Source organism: Camarhynchus parvulus, chromosome 2, assembly GCF_901933205.1.
Source record: "Camarhynchus parvulus chromosome 2, STF_HiC, whole genome shotgun sequence".
Lineage (NCBI taxonomy): Eukaryota > Metazoa > Chordata > Aves > Passeriformes > Thraupidae > Camarhynchus > Camarhynchus parvulus.
In genome coordinates, this window is record NC_044572.1 from 61,943,815 (window position 1) to 61,969,688 (window position 25,874).

Sequence of the window (25,874 nt, forward strand, 5' to 3'; positions counted from 1 at the left end):
CTGTGAATATAGTGAGCACTTACAGTATCATATCATATCATTTGTTTGGTATCAGATTATTACAGGAGTCAAGATTCAGGGTGTAGACACTGAATTACAGTCATCACCACATGGCAGAGAATGATAAATGTTGATCCTCTCTCTCACTTCCTAATCTTTATTCAAGGAATTTGCAACAAAAACCCAGCTGGGACAAATTCACTGTTGGTCATTTGCTACTCAATTCCATGAGATGCAGCTGAACACTGACATCCTGCAGAGCCTCCCCAGAAAAGGGCTGTCAGGAGCTACCTTGCCCCTCCTTCCCTGGGAGCTCTCTGGTACCATCACTGAAAATAAACAGATGGAGGGGATGTCTCCAAAGTCAATGGAAATTCCTGACTGTGAGATGGCAAAAGCCATAACAAGGTACTTCCAGCAGATAAAATTAGTTGTCCCACTTGAAACAAAAAGCTGCACAAGGACCTCATATACACTTCTCTGGCAAATTTTGCTGAAAGCACATATGGACACACAGGTACACAGTGCTCTGACTTTGGGTAATTTCTGAGCCTGTGTCAGAGAGCTCCAACAGATGTAGAGAATTTCTATTTCCATGCAAAGGCTGTCACCTATAATTTAGGCAGTGACAGCAAAACACCTGTACCATCTACCTTCAGCCATTTCATGGATCTAGTTGCATTCTTTTCTCTTACCGCCTTGCACACACTTTCTTTGCCTCCAAAAACAAACATTTTGCTTTCTACTCAATGAAAGTAAAAACAAGTTAGCTCTCAGCTTCATTATGAGGGAGAAGAGAGTCACAGCAAATCAAGTAACTTTTCATATTCACATACTTTTAGAAGGTAATGTCCTGACTGAAAAATTTTTATTTCTCTAGGTTCCTTTGATGTCTCTTAAAAGAAACCCTGAATTGAGTAAGACTATGGCCTAGTACTTGCTATTGCATGTAATGCTTCACACAATAGGTTCTGCATGTTTTCTGTTGAAAATTCAGCTTTGGAAACCAAAATTCCCCTATCCTGTGTTTGGGTGAAAGACAGAATGTCTGGTTTTGACATCACGGGGAGGAGGGGAGTTGGGTTGTAAACCTGTTTTTTACAAATTTGTTGCAGCAAGATGTAATGCAAGAGATGAAAGTCCCTCCTCTCCCACTTCCTCCATCTTACAAAGAACCTACAGATGGTGTTTTGCAATCCACGCTGTCTCATACTGTTTGGTTTGCCATGGAGCACAAGCGAAACCAGAAAAAACTAAAAAGGCGTGGCCAAAAAAGGGAAAGAGGCTATCCTCCTGCTCTGGCAAGTTGATCCATCTCTTGGTTAGGGCCATTTCTCTCCCAAGCTTTTCCCCTGCCTCCCTGCAGCCAGTTCAGCCACAGCTCCCTCAACTCTCAGGAGGAAAGCCTTCCCAAACAGTGCCAGTTTTGGGCAGGGATCTGGCCAGTTTTCATAAAACATGCAAGCAAGCAGGTGAGATGTAGGTGGCAGACAGGAGGAATGCAGCAATCTGAAGAAAATTATTTCTGGCTCAGAAGAGGTACTCACTGAAAGGATAAGACTATGACTGTGTTTCACAGAAATCTCCATTTAAAACAGACTCCTTTTGAGTCAGGCATAAAATGCAGATTTTTCTCATCTACCACTCAGCCTACTGACAAACATAATGCATGTGCCCTAACCACTTACCATTCCTCTATTCTTTACTTCTGTTGACTACCTTAACACCATCCTAAATAGACATAGAACAATTCCTGGTTTTCTAATAAATATGCTTCACAGAAACATATTCTGTGGCTTAGCCCTGTCTGGATGCAGAGAAGTTACAGATATGCAAAAACATCTTGTTTTTAAAAACACATTTGCATTCTAAGAACACAAAACACACAAGAGAATAGCCTATTATCAGTGCATCTATTATTAAATTTAACAATTGTCTATAGACACACCATTCTATACCAATTACTTCTCACTATGTTTCCACACAATATTATTGGCCCATTAAAAAAAGAAAGCAATGAAAATGAGAAGAAAGATATTCTATTAACATAGCTAGCACAGATTGGGGATGAGGAAAATAGCTGTTGGATGTGTAAGTCCTTCTTGGGGTGTTCCAAATTTTCCTCAGAATTAATCTCACAATGGAAAATGTCTGGAAGGGCTCTACCAATCACTTGAAGATCAGGAAGGAGTCTCTGGACAGATTCTGGGTGAGAATTCACCCTCAGCAGATGCCATCAGTGAGGTCTATTGCTAGTTTCAGAAAAAGAGTGTCAGACCAGGGCAGGCAGGCTTTGCCAGGTAAGGCTCAGGTCTGAGACTGGTGCTCCAGGCCAGAAGAAGCTAATAAACCAAGTCCCACTGATGAGTGCAGAAAGGTCAGCCTTGGGAACAGCATTTAATCCAGGATAGGCAAAAGGTCTTGGCTAAGGCTGGGATTAGTGCTGGGTGTCCAGGTCAGAGCTTTAGCTAGCAGGAATTGTTGTTCCCAGACATCAGTAAGCTGGATTTATTGCTGGGGCCAAAAGGCAAGGCAAAAGGGGTATGCCTAAGTCAGCTGCTTAGATACCAGTTTTATCATAAAGGAGTCAGGACTGACCTTAAAATCATAATGAAGAGAGATAGCGGAGGTGGAAGAGGATTTGTTGGACTTAGGCAAGAAAGAAAAGGAAAGGAGGATTTAAAAAATAGACAAGTTTCAGGCTTCTCTGTGTGGGAGGCAGTAAAAAAAAAAGTAACAGTGAGTTGGACAAAAGATCATGAGTTCAGCTTTGGCTAGTTATAGAGGAAGAGATACTAGGAAACCAATAGTTACAGAGTCTTCAGTAAAAAAAGGTTTTACATAAAACAGATTAATGTATTGCAAGAAAGTCCCTTTCTCCTACCCCTTTAATATGGTGATTTAACAAGTTCTGATTTCCATTGTCTAGGACTATAGACAAGCCACTGATTAGATGATGAACTGGAGAGACTTCATAAGAAATTAAGAATAAACAAGAAGGTGGTAAAACAGGAGAAAGAAATAAAAAATAAAACTAAGGTTTGGGATTTTTTTTCTTTTTGTTTGACCTGAGTGCCTGAATATCATATCTACAATCTGCATTTGCCCATAAACTCTGGGGCATATTTGAGTGTTTTGCAGTTTTTCCACTTTGTGGTCATTCACAAGGATTCATGTCAGATGAGATTCTGTAAAACCCTATATATTCTTCTATCCGACCAACTTCTCAAGTGCATTATTTTGCCTAATTTTTATAGACCTCTGCATTGTCTTACACAATCCACTGCATCTAAGCAGGCACGCAGAGCAAGAATATGAATCCAGTCTTTCAAGGAAAGTTTGAGAACAGGCAGAGTGGGGCAGCGTCTGGGACACACCATTCTGCATGCTACCACGCACTCAGTTCTTTAAAAACACACCTTCCAGCTGAAACTTGCAAGCTGGTGACAGTCTTTAAAAACAGCAAGAGGATCTCATTCTTTCTAACTAGCAAGTTTCTTCTTCAGCCTTGTCAAGGAACCATCTCTTGATGCAGAAGAGTGACCAATGGGCACAGGAAAGCTTGGCCTCAGTGAGACCTTCAGTTTCAAACTTCTTTACAAAGTAGACGTTCCTCAGGAACGAGGGGACTACTATTCCTTGGGAAGAAAAACTCTACTAGATGAACACACATGAGGCTTCTACGTAAGCAAAGCTATTTTGCAGGGATGCTTGCAAAAATTCACACTGCATTTCAGAGTATGTGTCCCCTAAAAGCTCTGAAGATCCCTATGGATGTGTAAAGGGACTGTGCGCCCTGGCCAGCACCAGCCTCTAGCACCTTGACAAGTTCTACCAGTATAACCACCTCAAGGACCCAAGATGAACATGCCATCAGAAGAACAACGGAGCCCCAGGCACACACAGTCTGAGAGTGTTGCCCACAAGCTTGAGTAGAAGTCTGGTAATTCATTAAGATGCTGCTTTTTTGACTCTGCAAAACAGAATTTCGACTTTGTCTGTGGAGCACAGCCAGACCTAGTGACTGCTCCTGAACTATTTCAAAGCAAAGACATCTTCTCTGTCTCTCCCTTAACTCGCTCAACAGGCTCTGTCTCTGCCATATATAACAGTGCTGCCTCCACTGACAAAAGAGAAAGTAATAGAGACAAAAAGCTTCACACCTCGTTCAAACTTCAACCTCTTGTATAACTCAAACTGGTCAACAGGAACCAAACAGGCAATCTGAAATGAGAAACACACAAAAGAAGCATTAGAAATACAAACTTTAAAAAGTTAATAAGTGTTGTAATAGAACACGAAATGAACGATACACACAAGCTGAAATGTCTAAGGTAAAAAGAGCATAGCTTATTTTTGAACTCCAATATTTATAGACTTTCAAAAGTGACTATGGATTGGAGGATGAAATTGCCACTTCTCCAGCCACACTGGTCAAGCTAACAATTCATCAAATTTTTCTTCTTCCAGAAAGGAATGCAAAACAATCATTATTTACATGAAAAGTGTGTGAGAAACTCTATTACAAAAATGTAAACATCAGAAGGCTTAGAAGGACTTAGAAGAACAGGGCGACAAATAAGCACTATGTTCTACACACCTGCTATCCTGAGCTGGCTCTCAAATTCACCTTTTTGTTCCTGCTTGCTTTCACACGTTCTTCCACACCCTGACTTTTTCTCCAAAACTTAAAAAAGTAGTTCTTAACCTCCTCTATTTCAGCCACACAACCCAGTAGTTCAGCGCATGTCTTTCTTTCCACGCACACGCAAACCTTCTCTGTGGATTCCATATTAACTTCAGGCTTCTCATTTTTATTTCATGTTGGTTTAGTGTAACAAAGGGTGACATGTTGCCAGCCCTGGAGACTGCAGCATGCTGTTCATGCACAAGAATACAGCTCAAATCAATGGTTCTTCATTCACATCTCCCAGTGTTAATGGCAGGGGCCACTTAGCTCTCAGGAACTGGAAGGCAGTCTGGTTTCCATTTTTTATTCATTCCATGGGGTTTGCGCCAAGACAGCTAATGCCATTGCTGTTGGAATTTGCCTTAGACATGGAGCAGCCTATTGGGAACTGCACTGAAGTTAAATGGAGTTGGCATAGACAAACAGGCTTTGCTGATACATTTTACACATTACCCTAATTAAACTAGCAGACTAAAAGGCTAAATGCTCTAATCTCCAATTAACAGTCTACGTAAGAAGACCAAGTGTCCTATTTAAAACTAATAAGCAATCCCGCATACAGGGTATGGAGGGGTTTAAAAGGAACTTCACAGGCACTTCAGGAGTCACATGTTTGTCAGATTCAGAATGTGGGACCATTCTCTTTATCTGATCTGTTTGTAATATTGTACCAGTACTGGAAACATTTTTCTCTTTTACTGATAATAAACCTAGACTAATATAAGACCTGGGACCTGATCATTTGAAGCACTGTGAGACAGTGTAGAACTGACAGTTTCAAAGTGACAGGCTTTCAAATCTCACATCCAGTATCCAACCACAGTCCTTCAGATTACTGTAAAGGGCAAAATTTGCCCTCAGTGAAGTGGACACTGGCCCTTGCTGTCCTCCTCAGTTGTAGAGTATAGGACCCATGAGAAGAAATATAATGACAAAAATCCAATACATATTCAATATCATGCTATGAATCATGCTATAAATACATTTTCTATCACAGATGGAAAAAAATTGTATTAGAAAATACAAAATTGCTTTATTAATATCTCAAATAATTTGGACTTGATTGTACATAACTGTATTTTGTAGCAGATACTTGGCTCATTTATTTAACTGAATCCAGAGGAATATGAAAATGAATCCAAATTATGTCAAGATTTAATAACGTAAAGATTCATATGGCTGTAATTAATTAATATTTAAGATTAATATGACTGTAAGACACAGAGATTTTTCTGAGAAACTCTTCACCTATTCATCAGAAGTCAGGTGAAACACTTGTGGAGAACACCAAAAAAAATCAAATGGGTAAAAAGAGTGAAGTTTAGCAATTTCAGCAATGACACATCATTTCAGTTTTACCCACTCCTCCCCAGGGCAGCTTCAAATATAAATAGTTTGGAAAATGAAAAGAGTCATCTGCATTTCTCTAGCTGGGTGAGCACTGGCAACTACTTTAAATTTTCCTTCATTACAACTAAATTAAAACAGTGAGTCTCAATGCTGTAAGAGCCACTTGAGTGAATTGTTTAGTTGGCTGGGGTCCTCCTGTACTTGCTTTTACTTCTAACAAACAGTTTTTTCAAGAGCAGTTCTATTGAGCCCAGAATTTCCCATGTATTAAAAATCAGCCTTTTTGATTACAGTGGGAGCAGAGTTATGCATCTTAACACAGATTTCAATAGGAAGCAGAGGCAGTGCTGAAAGCTTCCCATTCTCCTGGGGAAAACTTGAGCTTACCATGCCAGCTTTCCCCACTGGCTTCACTCAACTCCACTCTTTTTCCTACATATCCTCTTCACAGCTCAGCGTGCAGCTCTGGGTGTTGGACACATGGAGCTCATCCCCTGTGCCACTGATGCCCACAGGCTTGGAAAGGCCAGGTCCTGATGGCACCCACACACAGGTCAGCCTGAGAGGTGCTGAGCCAAAGCCTCTCACACATTTAGTATCTTCAGGCATGAGGAAAACAATGCACAAATTCCTGTTACCTGAATTCAGTGCCACGTGAAAGCTGTATGTGCAAACTTAATTGAAAAAACAAACAAACATGAATATCAGGTCTCTATAAAAAACAGCAAATCTTTTCCTCAGGGAACTTTTAATCTTATTTATACCTAATCAAGAAGGACAGTGGTAAGGACAATAAGGGGATTAGGTGTTTATCTCCTCCTACTTGGCATCAGTCTAAATGTCCATTTCCAGACAACCTCTCAAGCCCCACCTGGGTGTCTGTCCATCCCAAACACCTCTCCTATGCAATCATTCATGTCTCCGGGCTGGTCAGGGCATGGAAATCTGGGGAGGCAGCAAACCAGCAACCCAGCAGATGGCAAAGAGCCAAAAGTGGAAGACCATGAGCATACCAGAAAACAGGCTTTTCTTATTCTATGCTATGAAATTATTCAATGTAGGAAGAAATGCTAGAGGACAGTTTGATGAACTTGTCTTTTTTTTTTTTTTAATACTGGAGGTTTTAATTTAAAAAAATACAGGCAAGAACACTCCTCTCCTGAAAATATCTTGATTTAAGACTTATCAGGCTGTTAGGAGTTGAAGTAAGTTTTCTTATTTCCCATACCCTGTAAGCAATACCTGCAGTTAAAATCCTCCTGCTATACAGCACAAGGACACACGAGCTATTGCTAAGAACAACAGCATTCACCTGAAGTAAAAATATTGATGGACAAAAGCAAAATTCTGAAGGCTTACTACCACAAAGGGCTCCAGCTGGATCCTTGTCAAGCATCCAAAAAAATCATGTCATGAAATCTGTCACAATAACCAGGGTCCCTGCTACTACACGAGACAAAAGAGCAAAGAAAGGAAATTGAAATGGTTCAAAATAATTTAGTTCAGTGTACACAGCAGCAAACTTTTCCAGGCAGTGCAGTAACCAGGACCCAAGGAAGAACAACTCCCCTGTCTTTAAATACTGGCTACCACAGTGGAAAGGGAAAATCACTACTCCACCTATTCTCAGACTTTCAAGGGACATGCAAGGAGGCAATCAAGCAAATTGAATAGATCTTACTTCCTTTCACACCCTTATGAATCAAACTTTGATAATGCTAAGGGAGGGAATTTCAGCACAACAAAAAACTTTCTCACTTTAGCAGACAGGCAGCAAGGGCAGATCCTACAGTGGCAGAAGAATTTGCAAAGGGTGGCATTGCCCACCTCTGCCAAGGCCCCACTCACAGAGGCATTGTCTTCTTTTGCAAGCAGTGTAGAACGGTTCCAACAGGGGCAATGGTTTGCTTTTGAAAGGGGTATGGGAGCTCAGTCTCTATGCTGTTAGAAATTACACCCACAACTTTCTTTGTCAAGCTACCATGCTCACTAGACTCATAATGAAATACTAAATTATTCATGTTCTCCATTAAAGAGCTCTTCTCTTATTTAGTGACAAATAAAACAAAATTAAGGCTCTCTTACTTGCTCCCCTAGGTTTTACTTAAAAACAAGTAAATAAGAAGAACAAAAATTTTTATTTTGACCCTGAAAAAGATAGGTCGGCCTGCAACATTTTCTCACATTCCTTCTCATTTTACCATTTCAATCTCTTCTGCAGCAAAGCATAAACCAATTTTGAAATTAAAAATAAAACTGATATTTTAGACTGAGTCCCAGTGGGATTTTGTGTTTGGCTAGGTATGGAATATAAGGCAATTAAGAATTCTAAGATCTGGGTTACTGTCCTATTTCAGCACTGCATTACAGAGTGCTGACAACCCTCTGTCAGGCTGGCACTGGTGTGGATCACAGATTTACAAAGACAGAGGGCAACAAGCAGAACCTGCACTGCATGCAAAGGGCTAATTCTGGACAAACTTAAGAACCCAAATCAGTGCCTCCTTTACTGACTGCTGCACAGTTTTAATCCAAATCAGATTATGTATACATGGATCACTGCATCAATGTTATAAACCCCAGAACAATACAGGAATCGGAAACAGCAAAGCACAATGCCCTAGATATTATCCAAGTGAGTATTACAGTAGAAATCCCTGTATGCAGTGGAGATTTACCCTGATTCATAGCTTACACTGGTGACTGGATTCACACCAAGCAAAATAACTTCAAACCATGATAAATTACCCCTTATTTAGATTAGCGATATTAACTGGTCCAATTAAATCAATGGAGCAAGTTCCCAAGAGAGACAGGAATATTCTAGACAGAAGAATTCTGCATGTTTAAAGAGAACTGTATTAACATAAGATGTTCCTTCTACCTTCTGCTTCCAGGAAGGAATCCAAGTAATCTTTGTTTATTGTGCCACTGGAGCTTGAAAGGGCAAACATTTTGTTTAACAAGACTGTTTTTGAACTTCCCCTGTTCTGTGTAACCAGCTATTTGAAAGAGAGTCTGTAGCCAAAACCACTGCCTTACCACCACCCCCCTCATTTATTTCTACTACAAGACAACTATACTACAAGCTGCTATCTAGATGTAACAGGTCAAGATGTGACCTGGGATTGCACTTCATTTCAAGCACTTCAGTGGAACAGTTCCTTCTGTTCAAATGCACTATTTGTCAAAACAAAAAAACTACTGGGAAATAAACCAGTTTCAACTAGATTTTGCTGAAGGAAAAAGACACCCAAGCCAGAGGGGTTTCAGAAAACGTATTTTCAAAGTACTGGAAAGTATAATTTTCTAGTTCAAATGCCTTTTTACTTTATGCATTTTAAGATCAAAAAACCTGGAACTTTTTTTTTCTGAGGTCCAGAGGGACCTCAGAAAGTAAAGACTTAATTCCCAACATCTCCTATACTCTATGAATAAGCAGTTTATTCCCCAAGCACCAATTAAATATTCAACTGTTTTAGAGAAACACATTCCTACTATTCACACTTGCTCATTTCTTCATGAGACATACAAGAAGAAATTCTATTCTGTGTTTAAATTGTTAACCAGAGTTCTTCCCTCCCTCCATCCCCCAAAAGCAACTGAAGAAGAACACAAACCAGAAGCAAGGCAAGAGCTTTGAAAAGGCTCTAGTAATTTAGCACCAAACTAGACAAACTCTTCAGAATTTTACTGAGAAAATAAACAGGACTTAATTCTGATTTGTCTAAGTGAAGACAAACACATCACTGGAAAGCACTGAAGGAATGTTAAACAGCTTGAATAAGGACCTTGAGAGGGAGAAGATGAACTTTCAAAGCTATACTGTGTTCATAGCTATACCGTGTTATATATGCCTATAAGCTTTGTTATTAATTGTTCAGCTTCCTTATTGAAGAAAGGTCAATCCAAAATGCACTGAAGCCAATGAAGAGGCTTTCCTTCACTTCAGGTTATGCCCAAATTCACATTTATCTCCCTTTTGCAGACTATGGCAAAAGGCATTTAAAAAAGCAAACAAAACAACTGCTTTAGCTAACATAGTGAGGTGCATTTAGCCCAAAGTATAGGACCCAATTTAGCAACATATCCATGACAAAGACAGTTTGAACTGTTATTTTTTTCTCCAAATTGTAACAGTACCTGATGAACAGCAGTCACAGCATAGTCTGAAATGAATGTGGCATGAAAAATATACCTTTTCAAAACATTGATACTACCTCAGAGGAGAAAAAAAAAAGGACCTTTTATTTTTGCTTTTCCCCACAATACAGGCAACGTGTCATTCCTCACACCATGGCCCTGGTCAGGAACCTTGTCCTGCCAGAAGCCTGAGAAAAAAAATCCAGACCCCCAGAGGTGAGAAACCTCCTACTTTTACACCAGGAATTTGAGAATGTAAGGAATAACTATAACTATAAATAGTGCTTCCATGCCAAACAATAGCCCTAGTTAAGCACATTCTGTATCATCTGATAAGGCTCTGCTTTTTTAAGAAATAGTTTTAAAAGGCCACATTTTCACAAAGAACAGCCTTTATTTCTAGAGAAAAAAAAGTAATAGAGAGTGTTCATACATAAATATGTAGTTTACATACTGTTCTTTTAGACTGTGAATGGAGTGAGTTTATTCTTTATGTCACTACTGTTTTTCTGGGTGGTTTTTTTTTCCTTAAAGAAACAGGTATTTGGTAAAATACATAAGCAGCAATTTTAACCAGGCTGGGGATTTGTTTGCTATTCAAGTAGAAGGCTTGTGTTTCAAGCACATTGCCAAAAGGGAGTGTCAGAACATTCAGTCATCCATGGGACACTAGTGTACATTTGGGCTGTTTAGTCATTCTGCTGCCAGTCCAAAAAACACCCAAGGATTAGGCCAGTGGTCCATTATGAAAGGGCCCTGGAGTCTCCTTTACTAAGGGGAAATACACCTTTCTTAATTCCTATAGCATTATAACCCTGGTTGAACAGAGCAGAACTCTTCCTGTCATTTGGTAATTTTCCTTTAAAAATACATTTTCAATAAAGGCTAGATGCCTCCAATCAGGTGCAGTGGGTGGAAGGACATTGCTACACCCTCTCTGTATCTCTGCAGAAAGAGGAGAAAGGGAAACAGCTGGCTGCCTTTCACAATAGCTGGATTCAGCCAAAAAAAAGGCTCCATGATATGCCTGCACACCATAACAAACATAGCTGAAAGTCCCATGACCTGATTCAACTAAGCACAATATTTCAAATGGATGCTAGAGAGCAGGTCCAGAATTCTTTCTGGAGTAAAGGTTATTTTTGGTATTGGGAATCACACTGTCACTGATGGCATTTCAATAGGATTATATACTTCTGCCATAGTTATGCATCTGTGTGCACAGAGCTCAAGAGAATCCAGAAGACAAACTTCTCTTCTTCAGTTCAAGGATGGAGATCTAATTCTCCTTGATTTTATTCCTCAAATGCTGAGAGAATGCACAAAACTAATCAAAATCCCTTAGCCATCTTATTTTCCCTGTTTTTTTTGGAGGGTTTTTTTTTGTCCTACTTGTATGCTCAGACTCAGCAGGGACATTCCTACCTCACAAAGCAGGCGAGCAAGCATCCCTTGGGTGTATCCCAAGAGACACCTTCCATATCTCTTAAGACCTACTTCTACCTGGTGTTGTGCAGGTATCTCTCTCCATATAATTATAGAGCCCTACATGATTAGATTGGACTGCAAATTGGTTGTTGCACCCCAAGATCAACAAACACAAGAAAATTCCAGCCTTGCATAACATCAATCTGAGTTCTTGCTCTTAAGAAAGATGCAAGAATTTCAGTGTTTGCAGTCAAATTAAATCTGACTGAACTGACAGGCTAATGGAGGCTCAGCAATTCTGGAATACAGGGTATTCTGGTTAAGTCACCTGCATGGGTAATTTAGAGGCTGTCCAGATGCCAAGGGAACTTCTCCCCCAAGGCACAGAGGGAGGGAAAAAGGAGCAAAACCCCTGAAAAACATCTGTTTGTTTCCATCACCTCTTGTCAGTCAGGCCTCTTCCCAAAAGCTCATTAAAAGTAATTAAAGGGAAGAAAAATTGTATGATTCCATTTATTACTATGCAGATAAAGAAATTTGGAGGATATACATTAAAAAAAAAAAAGAAGAGAGGGAGAGAAAGAAGTATGAGAAGTATAGATACCTCTGCTTCTTGTAGGGTCCCATGGTTCAAGCATACCATGTCTGGACATGTGATAGGGGAACCACAACCTTCTTGAATTGCCAGCTCCATATACTGTTTTAGACACTAGAAACAAGCGAAGAAAAGAAAAAAAATGTTATAGCCCACGTGTTGGTAACAACCAGAAGTCAGAGATGCTGTGCAGTTCCCACCTTCACCACTTTAATTGGCTGTCCTGAAGCTCCAGCACACAGCAAACATCAATTACTATAAGTGTGAATGCTACAAGTCATTACATTGGAAAGAATGCAACAAAGAACAATTAATTATGCATGACTTCATCTGCCAAGCATTGCATTTACCTAAGTCAGCAAGTCAGACCTTTCAGCCCTAACAACTCCTATGCTCTGCTAAACTGGGATTGGAGAATTTGGCAGGGGTGAGTATCTTTTATCCTAATTAAACAGGCTTTGTGCCTTCATTTTTCCTCCTGTATTCTTAATTCAGACTCTCATCCAGCAGTCGCCATTGTAGGAGAACTCATTTACAAGAAAGACACTGTTCTCAGCTGCACAAAAGAGGAAGGGGGTTTAGCACCTGCTTGGGAGGTTATAATGTGCCCTAGAAGATGTGCAACTATCAGTTTTTCCTCCCCCTCAACCCCGCCCCCCCCACAGTTCGAATAATATCCATAATTTATTACAATTTATCATCAGCCTCTACTCTATCCAAAGTCTATCTCCAGCATGGAGGCCACTTTATGAATGTATCCAAATTGTTCCATTACAAAAACAGCAGGCTTCCCCTCCAAGCTCAAAGAGCCCTCTACTCTCCTAACACTTTATTTGGTATGCCAGTTTCAAATATATTCAACTTGTCTTTAAAACACATATTATAGAGTCTTCAGTAAAATCATGGCACAAAACTCATGCAATGGACCAAAGAACAGTGCTTGAACGGTTCCTCCAAATTGCCTAGGTAAGTAAGTAGGGTCACTTCTACAGAAAACAAAACAACAAAGTCTCCTCAAAATAATGGCAAAGCATACAATAAATTGCAAGTCACCATTAACAGAACAACAAAGCATGGACTTCTCACAGATTTTGGTATCAGCTTGCAATGTTTACTGTAAATGAAAATAAACATGTTATGAAAAGTAGGACTAATGTAGTTTTTTCCCTACAGTTTTATATTTCATGCCCACATTACAAACCTCCTCCCCAGTAGTGCAGATTTCTTCACTACTGCCCCATCAATTTTCAAGAAATATGTCAAAGTGAAATAGGGTTTTGAGACCTCTGTCCCTCTGCCAACTTTTGGAAGAGGCACTGTGTTCAAAAGCTAATAGGTGAGTGATGGGGAAATCACAGCCCTTCTGAGTATGGCAGCCTTAGACTCTTCAAAAAACATTTTTTTATTATTTATAGGCATGTAAAACTCAAGTCTGTGTTAGTCTGGACTATTCTGAGAAGGCCTTGCATATTGCGCTCTGATTAAAGAAATTTCCCCATTTGTATTTTTTATTGGAAAACTGATTCCCTCTAAACCATCAGGATAATTAGGACCCTTACAAATGGAAATGAGATTTCCTTATTATTCTGTCTCTCTACTGAAATCTCCACATCTACATTTTGTTGACTTCTGATGAGCTATAGAGATATTAGCTTAAGCAAGTAGAATCATCTTAACTTACTGGCATTTTAAATTAACTTGTTTTTGATTTGTAAATATTTGAAGTGTATTCTCTTAGAAGAATGTTGGAGTATAACCTAACTGGTAAGCTTTATATATGTATCTCATTAAGAACTAATGTATTCAGATCCAGCACGCACCCCTATAAGAAAGCAGCTGAGCAGGTTGTAAGGAATTGATGGTGCAAGTAGTGTGTGGGAGGTGAGGGAGATACTCACAGGTGAAAAGCAAAAAAGAAATCATGTCAGTTACTGAAGGCAGTATTAACTCCCTAGGGATTATAAACCCAGATTTAATCAGGAGTCATTCTTTTATTATTCCAACAGCAGTCTCAGTGCCTTGTTCCATCTTCTCGCCCACTGCTCCCAAAGGCATCCAGGCACATTGCTTTTACAAAGTCAGTTTACCCATGGGATCAAAGCACCCCCGGCACAGCAGCTTCCCCACAGAGCAGTGAGCAGCAAACAGAAGCAGGTATGGAACCACAGTGGTGCCTGGAGTGGGCTCCTGGTGACACTGGAGCTGCCAGGGCCGTGCCCACATCTGCCACCAGGGGCTGGGCAGTGGCAGCAGGTGACATAGGGAAAGCCCAAAAAAAGCATCCCCAGAGCCCAGGGTGGCTCCCAGTGCTGTTATTGATGCAGATGGAGGCTGTGGGTGACCTTGTCCTGCAGCTCCATATTCAGTAAGCACTGAGCATTGCCCACATGCTTCAGCACGTATCACAGGAGAAATGGGGCAGCAAGTACTCACTCCCTACACAGATTTTCTCCCTGTTTTGTACCTGTTCACAGCCTCCTCCACAAACAATGTAAACAGAAAATTCTGCCCTCAGAGTCCCTTCCCCAAGGCCTGCACAGGCTGCAGTGTGTTGAGTGCACTTCTTAAATCCGTGGGCAGAACCTCCTTACATCTCACTTCATCTCCTCATGGGAGACCTGATTACTTTCTGGATCAAGTCTCAGGGCAGCATTTGGTGAAGGGCAAATTCTTCCTTCCCACCAAAGCATTTAGGCTGCCTTAGTTCCTCAGCAAGCATGAGAGAGCAACCTTTTACTTTTGCTAAGATCCTGGCTTCTGTCTCCTCTGTGGTGCCGCCTGATATTTAGTAATTTGTTTTGACAGCACGGTACAGTGGATTTGTATTTTGGGGGCAGCTCAGGTCAGGTGGTTACAGAGGGAGGACAAAGCCTGAGAAGTTACTGCAGGCCCAGCAGCAGCCCAGAGGCTTGTTCTTAATTTAGACTCTCAGGACAGGAGCTCAGAGCACTGACGATTATGCTTTCATACAAGGATGGGCACGAATCCCTTAAGGAGCTTCGATCTGCAGTAAAGATTTTCCAATCATTTTCCATATGCAGTATCTAAGTCATTAGGGGTACCAAGCCAGGAGAACAAAGGTTTCTGGGGATTGCTAATGATCCAGATTCTTCTTCTCTTCTAACCCACTGCTTGGTTGTAGGTGAACATAAGTGGCCAACCAACCTTCTGAGGTTCTTTTACAGGTCGCTGTGTTTTCAACTTGGAGAGATTATGTAATTGGGCTGTGCAGTGCCATGGATCTTCAAGTATCTTCCAGAAAATCTCTCTGTTAAATCATTTTTATAGATATGAAATTTTTGGTCTTGACTTTCTGTGCTTGGAGAAGGTGCTTTGAGTGCAATACAAGAAGGGCTTAAAGTTGCTGGGAAACTTGAAGGAAGCATTTAATATTTATTGCTGAAGGATTAGGCTTTTTACCAAAGTATGGGCATGAATGAAGATGTGAATTTCTTGTTCCCTCTTAGCACCAAAGAAGAAACATCGGAAAATCACTAAAACTTTAAAATATGCCTCCATCTTGCAGAGAAACTGTTTTCAGAGGGGTTTTACCATTATTTACAGCTCAGCTACTAATTTAGCTGCCTACTTGAGAAGTGGCAACTAAGAGTATCTGAAAAGATGCAAGCCAAAAACGTGATGAAAAGATGTTTCCATGTCTGTATAATGAATCACGACTGACCTTCTCAGCAGTGTGTCCTCCCACACTTTAGAGAATACACTATTACAGACATAAAATGGCAAGAGTTTTTGGGCATTTTGTCTACAAAACTCAGCAGTGTCTCAGGAAAACTGCATACAGTACATATGCTACTTAATTACCCTTCAAAGTGAAGGGAAAATCAAGATGCTCTGCCTTCTGTGATAAAAAGCACTTCCTGAAAGGGTCTTAATCTTGACATCCTAGAAATCATGAGATCTCAACACCCTGGGCTACACTGTCCCACCAATTTCCTGCAGTACAGTGACTTTTGAGCACGGAGAGCAGTCAGTGGCAGGAGTGGCCTCAACACAGGATCTGTGCCTGAGGTGACATTAATGCCATCCTCTTACTTTCCATGGCCAGAGCCAGCAAAGTTTCCATGAATGTGTCACATAGCCAAGGCAGGATGGTTGAGACAACAAACTAAAAGTTGACCAAGGTCCTGCTGAACAGGTTAGAATCCTGCTGACTACAGATCACACACTGGAGTTTTGACTCCATTATGTTCACCCCTCAAATAAAAAGCAGACACCAACACAAGGAGTTTTAATTCCCATACCTGTAAGTGTGCTCTAATCAGTTAACTCAGATTTTGCCCACTGAGCAACTATATCATGTACATATCTGTGCTCTGGGAAACATAATAAAATCCTTAGGCATTCAAGCAAGAGAGATCAATTCAAATGTGATAATATAATTCCACTAGTAAAACTCAGTACATCTAATAGAATGTTTTGTTGCTCATCTAGCTTTGTGAAGCATGTTTTGCTCACGCAGGACTACTGACAACTTCAGTCAAAAGAGGACTACAAGTATTTTTTTCTCTGCCTGAGATACATAATGTATAATGGCATTTTTTTCAATAATTTGCTGTCTAAGCGTTTTGGGGCAAGAGTTTTTTCCTCTTATGCTGGTTTTGTCTTTCAGGCCATCACCCTCCTCTATTTAATAAAAATAAGATCAATATCCAGTTACCTATTGCACAAAATGCTACTCATGAGGGTTTTTTGGTGTTTGGTTTTTTTTTTTGGTTGGTTGTTTGGTTTTGGTTTTTTTTTGTTTGTTTGTTTGGGGGTTTTTTGGGTTTTTTTTTGGGGGTTGTACCTTGCAAGATCTGTGGGAAAGATTACGATTTAGGCAAATTCTTACAAATTCCCCAAGTAAATATTCCCCTCCTGGAGCTAAGGGGCTGTTGAAAGAGTACATTGAAACATGATGGAGTCATCTTTAAAAATACACTGAAAAGTCTAATCAAGGAATGCACGAACTAGTAATGTAAAAGATTCCTTCTTCAATAATAAACAGAAGTGCTTTCTATGGTCAGCTTTGAGCCTAAGAATGAAAATTCTGTTCAGGCTATTAATGGATTTTTTATTTCAACACTTCTGCATGCTGCTCTAACTTCAACTTTTTTTTCCTCCAAAAGTATATTGTAGAGAGGCTATTCTTAATGTACTTACCAAGAAAAAGATGTTTGTTTGGTTATGTATTTACTCTGCAAAGGGATCATAACAGTTCTGCATTTTATAATAAAAATGAGTTCAAAGTGTAACTTTAGCATTAGGTTGCTAGGTAATGATGTGACAAAGGCACTATATCCCTTTCACTGTGAAATCTGAAGTTTCCATTCAAATCCACTTTCAGATAAGTTATGTATCAAAGACAAAAGATGGATCTCAATCATTCCTACATACTGCTTTTCAAGTACCTGGACACGTTCCATTACCTTGCTCCTCTCTGACCTGCCTGCAACTGTTCAGATCCCAAAATGCAGCCTCATTAGTTTGGATACAAAAACATGAAAGAAACCCCTTATGTAATATAACAAAACTGAACAGGTATCTTTATTAAGCAACATGGAGGGAGGGCTAGAAAGAAAAAAGAAACAGAAAACACTGGCTTATTTTCCTGTCAAATGCCACCAATACTGCTGCCAGCCACCGTGCAGCAGTTGGTACAGGACAAGTAAGGGTATTTGTCTTTAATGCAATTATGGAAAGGTAAAGAACAGATCTACAGTATTTCCCAGACAGTACTAGGCCATGATCTACATTAAATGTGAAAATGCACAATATGATTGAAGGCATCTTGCCAAAACAAGGTCTTTCTCCTAACATGTAACTTGAAGACAATTTCCATTCAAAAAAAAAAGGAAAAACTCAAGTGTCCCTCTTAAAATCCACAGGAATTATTTACTATGTTAAGTCTGTCTTCCAAAGATCTTCTCAAAACTGTGTTTGTTTGGGGTTTGGGTTTTGTTTAGCCTAGGGTTTTTTACAAACTCCAGGTTTGGGAGCAGGGTGCAGAAATACTGTATATGGAGAGAATACTTCACCTTTCAGTTGACATTCCAGAGTGCCTCATGATTCAGAACAGATGAACAGATAGGCATTCAGTTTTTATTTTAGTTCTGGGCCATGGTTATGTACTTTTTATTCAGTGAGACATAGCATTCATTTATTTCTTATACTTTAGAAATGTTACCTGTTCTTTAGTGCGTACACAATCTAGTATTACTAATTTTGGTGAGACAGTTCACGTCAGAACTCTAAATTTAACCACCTTGATCTACCCAGTATCTAATCAAACATGTACTAAGATAAATGTACCCCCCTAGACAGTACTCATAGTGTTTATGGCAGATGTATATTATGTTTAATAATATGTTCATCGTTGCTGTGATGTCTGCACTTCCACGTTCCATCACCAAAATGGATCAGTCACTTTCAATGTGTGGTACTCAAACTCCTCAAGTATCTCTCAGAAGGTCTTAAAACTAGATTAAACAAGTGTATTGGCAATTAGCTTGGAGGCATTTGCACTTCACTTGAAAAAAAAGTGAGGCTCTTCCAATTAAAGTTTTTAGACAAAAATAGAAATCTCTTAATTTGCTACAGATAAACTTATGATAGGCACAGTTTAAAGCGAGAAGCAAAATTCCAATGAAATATTGCCAATCTATTTTAACTGCTAACGACCTGATACAGTGATAAATGAACAGATAGAAGATCAAATTTATAGAAGAGCAGGCCACATAAGAGCCTTATCAAAAAAGATGCTTGAAAGAAAGTGAAAAAATGCCCCTGTAGCTTCAGAGAACATACAGTCAAGTTCATGGCTCAGTATGAGTGAAGGAATAACATCACTAACAAGACTTTAATTTTGTCATGACCAAGTGAAAACACCAAGCAAACATGACAGTGGACCAGAACATAACTGTCTCTTCTTCATCCACGAGTCTACTTTTTATGGGATCCTTCAAATGTACCTGAGAAATATACTGTCATCAGCTTTGTCTCAAAATATCTACCAGTGATGCTGAATTCTGCCCAGAAACACTGTACGAAACGATGAGGCCCAAGACATCCTGGCAGCCTTTCATAAAAAGCAGGAAAGGTTCCTGGTAATTGTTGCCGTGAAGTGGTACCACCAAACAGAAAAGGACCAGAGAACAGGACCAGAGAAACTCACGCTTCACAAAACGGAACCAGCTGCAACTATAATTTCTCTTGCCAAAAATCCGTGTCAGGCCAAACTTGGTCTTACCAACAGCTAAAAACAGATGTGAGCATGAGGCTTATGTCACAGTCTGGCTCAGTTACTGTGGCACTTCAAGGCATTGACAACTTACTTCACATAGATTTCTTCATTGGTTAAATGGAAATAACACCAACTGCATCGATGCAATGCTGTCATTAAAACATTAGCTCCCTCTTCCTCTCATCCTCCCTTGGCCACCATCCAGAGGCTGCCACCTCTACTGATTTCAGAAACATGCACTCCCCTCTTCCTGAATTGTGGTATCCCTCAAAAGTCAATGGGTACATCTGTACTCTTTTGGTAACCCAACTCTGCCTTTGGTGTTACTCTGCACAGAAATACATGCAAGAAGTTCTTAAACCATCAAAATTACTACAGATATGCTCTGTGTTCAGTGCCAATATCACCAGGTGTAGGAATTCTCTTGTTTAAAACTTGAAAAAAAATTATCCTGCAACATTTCAAATGTTGAGCAGGAAAAAAAGAACCCCAAATGTCAACACTTCCAAATGGAAAACAACCTGAGATGAGCTTTATATAAAGTAAGTGGGGCATTGCAGCACAAGGTATATTTAGGAAGAGGAGCAGGTAGTGAGTGTTCTGCTGCAGTTGTGAGAAGGTGTCTCATAGGATGGGGAGAAAAAAGAGAACAAACCCCTTCTTGAAAATGAGGACAAACAAACAGAAGTGATACTAAAACCCAGTGTTGGCTAGATGATGGCAAATCCAAATATCCCCTTGCTCGTAAGTTTTACTAAGTATTATTTCAGTGGGTTATTGATACACAGTTGTTTCACTTAGCAGGTATCCCATTCTTTTAGTCATCTGCCTCCTCCTTGTCCTTGATCTACTTGGTCTCCTCTGCTCTCTGACTCTTCTGCCCATGTTTTTTGCAAAGACCCCTCACATCAGTTTTTCCAGTTTCCCAGTGCCCTCCTCCACAAACAATCTGAAACTTCACAGCACTAAGGGCCAAATGTCACTGTTCAGCCACCCAAAGGAGGCAGGACAATGCACAGCTGTTCTTGAAAAGATTAAGGAAAGCAGAGGAGCCTTAGGGCCTCCTGTTAATGAAGTACCAACAGAGAAACTCCTATTTCTCTAACAGTTTCTTCTTCTCCTCTAGTAAAAGCAGCCATCAGCAGCCTCTTTCAGAGGCTGAAGCCCCCCCAGGGCCCAGGCAGGTGGCTGTCCATGGCATCACACCACCCATGACAGCAAAGGAGCCTTTTGAGCCCATGCCTAGCCCTACCCTTGCTGTCATACACAGCTGCAGCAGAAAATCTTGTTCTCCAGTTGCCTTTGGAACAACGCCTACTTGCAGAAGCACAAGAAAGCACAGAAGCTACCTGGGCTTGCATGCTGACTCCTGATTCTCCTAAGGTTGCACTGAAGTTTAATCTCATTTGGACTGCATTGTGTGCACCAAAATAACAAACAGCTAGATCATCATGGTATTTGTTTTGCACATTTTGTAACCCAGTTGCCTCACACACTTCTCAGAAGAACAAGACTCAACAAAGAATTTGCTCCGGAAAAAAAGAAGGGTGAATCATGCTAGTTCTGCATAAACCTGTGCCAACAACACAGAATAACACACATGAAAGCATCTTCTGTTTTCAGTTTGTTACACATTGTCTTTGACATCTCAAACCCTGTGCCAGTAAATAACATGCAAGACAGATGGAAAATATATCTCACATCTCTTCCCAACCCTCTTCAGAGATCATTCCTTCATTCAAAACTAATATAAATCCAAACATGGTGAAACCAAGTCATTAGGTACACTACACTACAGCCATTTCCAAATTCCTGGGATGTGTAAATGTGTGCTTTATCTCACACTGCAGTGGAATCTTATGCCAAGTGCAACACATGTTGAAAAATACAAGGCTCATGACTCTTCAGACCTGACTGAGCTACCAAGATGGCAAGTATGTTCTGCAAGCCCTCTGCTTTTTCTGCTGACAACAGAGAGAGTAAAAATGTTTACAGTTATTTGAAAAACTCCTGCCCTACTAGCAACATTCCACCAAAATGCAAACATACACATGCTAAAGCACTTTACTTTTACAAAGTTTACTTACTTTGGCTAGAACACAGCTTTTATGGGGTATTTTGTCTATTGCAAGAGTTTGTAAGCTGAAAAAAAAAAAGCTGTACGCAATTCTAAGTTGTTTGAATGCCTTGGTTTTAAAGTCTACAAATGGAAAGGAAATATAACCTCACCTCCACAGATATCTAAATAGTAACTATTTTCAATTATTTCCACAGCCACAAATCAAATACTGTGAAAAATAATCATCATTGCAGCATCACCATTACAGTTAGGAAGAAAAAAAAAAAAACAAAGAAGACTTCACATGTAACAGAACAAAAAATTAACAAAAACAATGGTTTCAGCTTATTGGAGCAGAACCTATTATTTCCATGTCAAGCCCTTTTCTATTTCAAGTTTAATACTACTCCTGGATACATAAAATTACCCTTAGTGACAGAAGAATAAGCTATACAATCTGAGAGCATTGCTAGCTGAAAAACTGCAAAACTGATCGGTGCTCAGTACCAGAGCTCACAGTGGATATTCTTACCCCAAAATCTTTCTTAAGTGTAGTGTGAAGGTATCTAGATGTCCTGGCATGGGTGAGAGGAAATTTAGGGCATGGCACAACAGTAGAGCTGCTGCAGGCTGTGCCCCAAGCAATCCTCCACGCAAGTCTCGGCACTCCATGTCAAGCTGCTCCTGACACTGCTTTTTGGAGGCTGCCCAAAAATGGAACTCTCATGGCCTCCCAAAAACTGCTCTGGCTTCAAGACAGAGAGCCATGTAGCCAGGTTAAGAATTTCCAGAGCCCTCTTTGTGGATACAAGATCTACATGTCTGGGCATGCGTCAGCCCAGACACATCCATCAGGAGGACGTTGGGACACAGGCAACAGTCAGACAAACGCTGGACTTGGGAGCATGAACACAATTGAGACATATTATGCCCACTGAAATAAACAGAGCATGTCTAAAGGCTTCTCCCAGCTGCATTCGGGCTCACCCATGGCTGGCTCTTGGTTCAAAGTCAGCAAAGTTTGCACAGATGCCAAGTAACTGTGACTGCACCTTCCTTGACACTGTCACAGCACTGGAGCACCAAGCTCACAGCATTCACTCTTCCTGGAGCTGGCCAGGGAAGGAGTGTATGGATGTGATGGCAGCTGTGGCACTGACAGGGGTCATGCAGGCACAACAACACTCCCAGCCATCCCTGACCTCTCCCTTTGGTCAGTGTCTTGTTGGAGTGCAGAGTCCAGCTCTGGCTGGCACAGTCCTCAGCAGCCCATGCTTCCCTGAGGGTTACTCTACCCAGCTAGCACTGAGGTTCATGTACCATTAATACTAAATCAGAGACACTGAGTTCTTGGCACAGGAGTGGGACCACTGTAAAAGTATCAACTTCTCAAATTTTCTGGAGTTTTTTTATTTAAAGCAGTATTTTCATATCTACCTTTTAGGTTACGTGTTCTTCAAACTTTTGTTACAAACTAAAATACAGAAATGTTTTATGCAAGTCAGTATGGAAAACAAACTTCATGAAGTTCAGGTTGAAATGCATATTAATCAATCTCATCTTAGTTTCCTGAAATACGCATCTAGATTCTCATCCTGTTTAAGCTACCGTGAATTCAGCGTAAGTGAAGCGATTCTCACCCTAGCTGGCTTCACAAATATCCAATTTCTTCATGAATTCAAACAATCAAGAGTAAAACTTAAAAATACTTGCTTGATGTTTATCCACAATTTTAAGTATGTTTATCCTAGAGTTAAAAAAAAAAAAGCTCGCAAAAAACAAAACAAGCAAACAAACGAAAAACAAACAACAAAAAGCACCACACCAACATCCTCCAGTGACTTCTGACCTGTTTTCAGGTCAGGTACTTTAGTTACCATTAGTGAGGTACATCAAAGTCACTACCACCAGAGAAACAAGGTCCATTTTTCCCATGCTGACAAAGAGACCAGAAGAGTACTACTATCTGTAGGGCTTTTATCAGCTCATTCAACTTCTCCCTCTATCATTTCCACCAGCTTTATTTTATCTGAATTTGCAGGCCAAAAAGTCCCCACTGACTACTATAGGCAATGCATGACCTGAGCAACATCTCTGTAGCACAGAGGCAAAGGTTCAAAAGGCCATTTTTGTTTAGGTTTTCTGATTGTGCTTAAAAGTTACATAGAATACTTTAAAGGTCCCTAAGAACTCAGAAAAGGATAGTAGGGAAATGAAAGCTTACAGATATCTTATGATATTTCAAGGTTTTGCTTCAGAAAAAAGTAAATACTGAGATTGCATGCAAACTGTAGTTTAACACTCTTAAACTGCATCTTATTTCCTTTTATTTATACATTTTGCTAGTGTTTGCTATGGGAATATATTAGTTACAAATCACCAAAAGTAAAATGACAAGAGAAATCTTTTAAATAAGGCAAGACAGGCAGACACCAAATGCTCTTTAGAAAAGCATCCTGTGTCAACATGGGTGTAACACATGCTTCTTGTACAAGACAAGTAATCCCATCTTAACAGTTCTGTCCATCTTCCATTACACTGCTTCTGTAATGTGAAGGCACTGACAGATCTTACCGCTGTACAAAAGATGCAGTTGCATTCCTGAAGAGTGGTCATCTTATCCTGGGAATATTCACAGAGACATAGCTTGCACGTGAGGAGAGGCTCCAGAGCTAACTCTCCAGCTTCGGACTCATCAGCTGTCATGGTGTCAGGACAAGCCTTCTCAGCAGAGCCCATTCAGTCATTAATGGTGCAACTCAGCCTGAAAAGAGAAATCAGCAGCTGAAACTTCGTACAAGCCATGCAGTTACTCCCATTGCTTTGAAAATTTACATCTCAGATCCATAAAAGTACCTGCACACCCAAAGGTACTACTCAACATCTTGGAGCCAGTCTCAACTTCAGGCCATTCAAAATTTACAATGAGAGCACACCTCCTTAATAGAACTGAACTGGCCGAGTTCCCTGAGAACATTCACCTTGCTGGCACAAAGCACCTCAGTCAGGCTGCTTAACATCAAAATAAAGAAAAAGCCAAATAAACACAAAACAAAACTCACACAGATTGGGCATTACATATATATATATATGTATGTGTGTGTATATATATATATATATATATATCACTCTGCCTTTTCAAATGAGTTTCAGACTCATACTCCCACCCAAATGGGATCCTTCAGTCTTCACTGCACCCACAGAGTTCCAGTGAGTGTCTCTACTCCCACTTTCTATTCCAGCTGGTGGCTTGGAAACTCCCCTAGGCAGTGCAAGACAAGAACAGACTCGCACTTTCTAGGCAAATACTTCAAACATTTAGTCTGTAATGCTGGTGGTGGGTACCATGAACTCCACCTTCTCTGTCACTGAGATAGTGAGCCGGCACTCTGTTTCAAGAGGGATGGTGAAGGCATCTAAATGCAGGAAAGGGCTTCAGCTTGTATGTGCTACTTCACACAGGGCTGGAGCTTAAAACCAAATGAGTAAGAGCATTTTATGCACAGTCCTCTTCTTTGCATTGCCTTAATGATGCCAAAAAGTAGCTTTTGTGCATCCCACTTCCTGGCATCCAGCGCTTCTATTTATTTCATAGACCTCTGAGGCATTTAACTGATGTTTTTGAACCAAGTGCACTAGCACTTTGACAGAGAGATCCTCACCAGAGCCATGTTTTCACTACACATCACAGCAATGCTTGGGGATGAAATTTCTCTTCTTTGATGAGCAGCAGATGGAAATGCCATATCTGCATGTAATGCTTTCTAGCCTAATCATTTGAAAACACTGCACCATAATCATAAAAAATCTCAAGTCCCCCATCCTTACACAGTAACACTGAAAAAGGAATTAAAGAGAATATCCTTGTGCTTAAGCTGAAACAATGCAAAGCCTATTTGCAGATTTTACTCACCTCAGCACAGACAGCGAGGTTCAATGCAGTATTTAAGGCACAGAAAAGTCTACCCACACCTCTAAGAAACTTGGCCCAACTTCCACAGACCTCCTTCTGAATACACTTTCCTGATGGCAAGACAACCTTCACACATATTTTACAAGCAGAGACCTGATGGCCGGCTGTGCACAGCTGCTTGCAGCAGCACCAAGAGTGCAGCTCTACTAAATCTGAAGAGCTGCATCACAAATGAAGACTGCATGAACATGAAACCAATCAAAACCTATTGATGTGCCTGTCAGATCTGACGTCTCATGAGGGAAACCAGAGACTTGAGCCCTTTGGTCCTCTTCTGCTGGCCTCCCCTGCAGCCCTGAGCACCCTCTGGGCAGGGCTGTCAGGTCACATTTGGCAGCACATCCCTGCCGCCATTCAGTGGCTGCCGGAGCGGCCAATGCAGCTGCAGACCAT

General features: G+C 40.5%; 1 protein-coding gene across 3 annotated transcripts in view; it reads right to left on the reverse strand.

Annotated features, from left to right (window-relative positions):
- The window catches only part of RNF144B (ring finger protein 144B), a 71,030-nt gene that overhangs the window by 6,419 nt on the left and 38,737 nt on the right, over window positions 1-25,874 (reverse strand). For all 3 annotated transcript variants that reach the window (XM_030971600.1, XM_030971598.1, XM_030971597.1), the window contains exons 2-4: window positions 24,083-24,272; window positions 12,216-12,320; window positions 4,164-4,224 (exon numbers count right to left, since the gene is read on the reverse strand). In XM_030971600.1, the coding sequence (XP_030827460.1) occupies window positions 4,164-4,224; window positions 12,216-12,320; window positions 24,083-24,247 (331 nt within the window). In that variant the 5' untranslated portion in view covers window positions 24,248-24,272. The remainder of the gene's footprint in view (window positions 1-4,163; window positions 4,225-12,215; window positions 12,321-24,082; window positions 24,273-25,874) is intronic.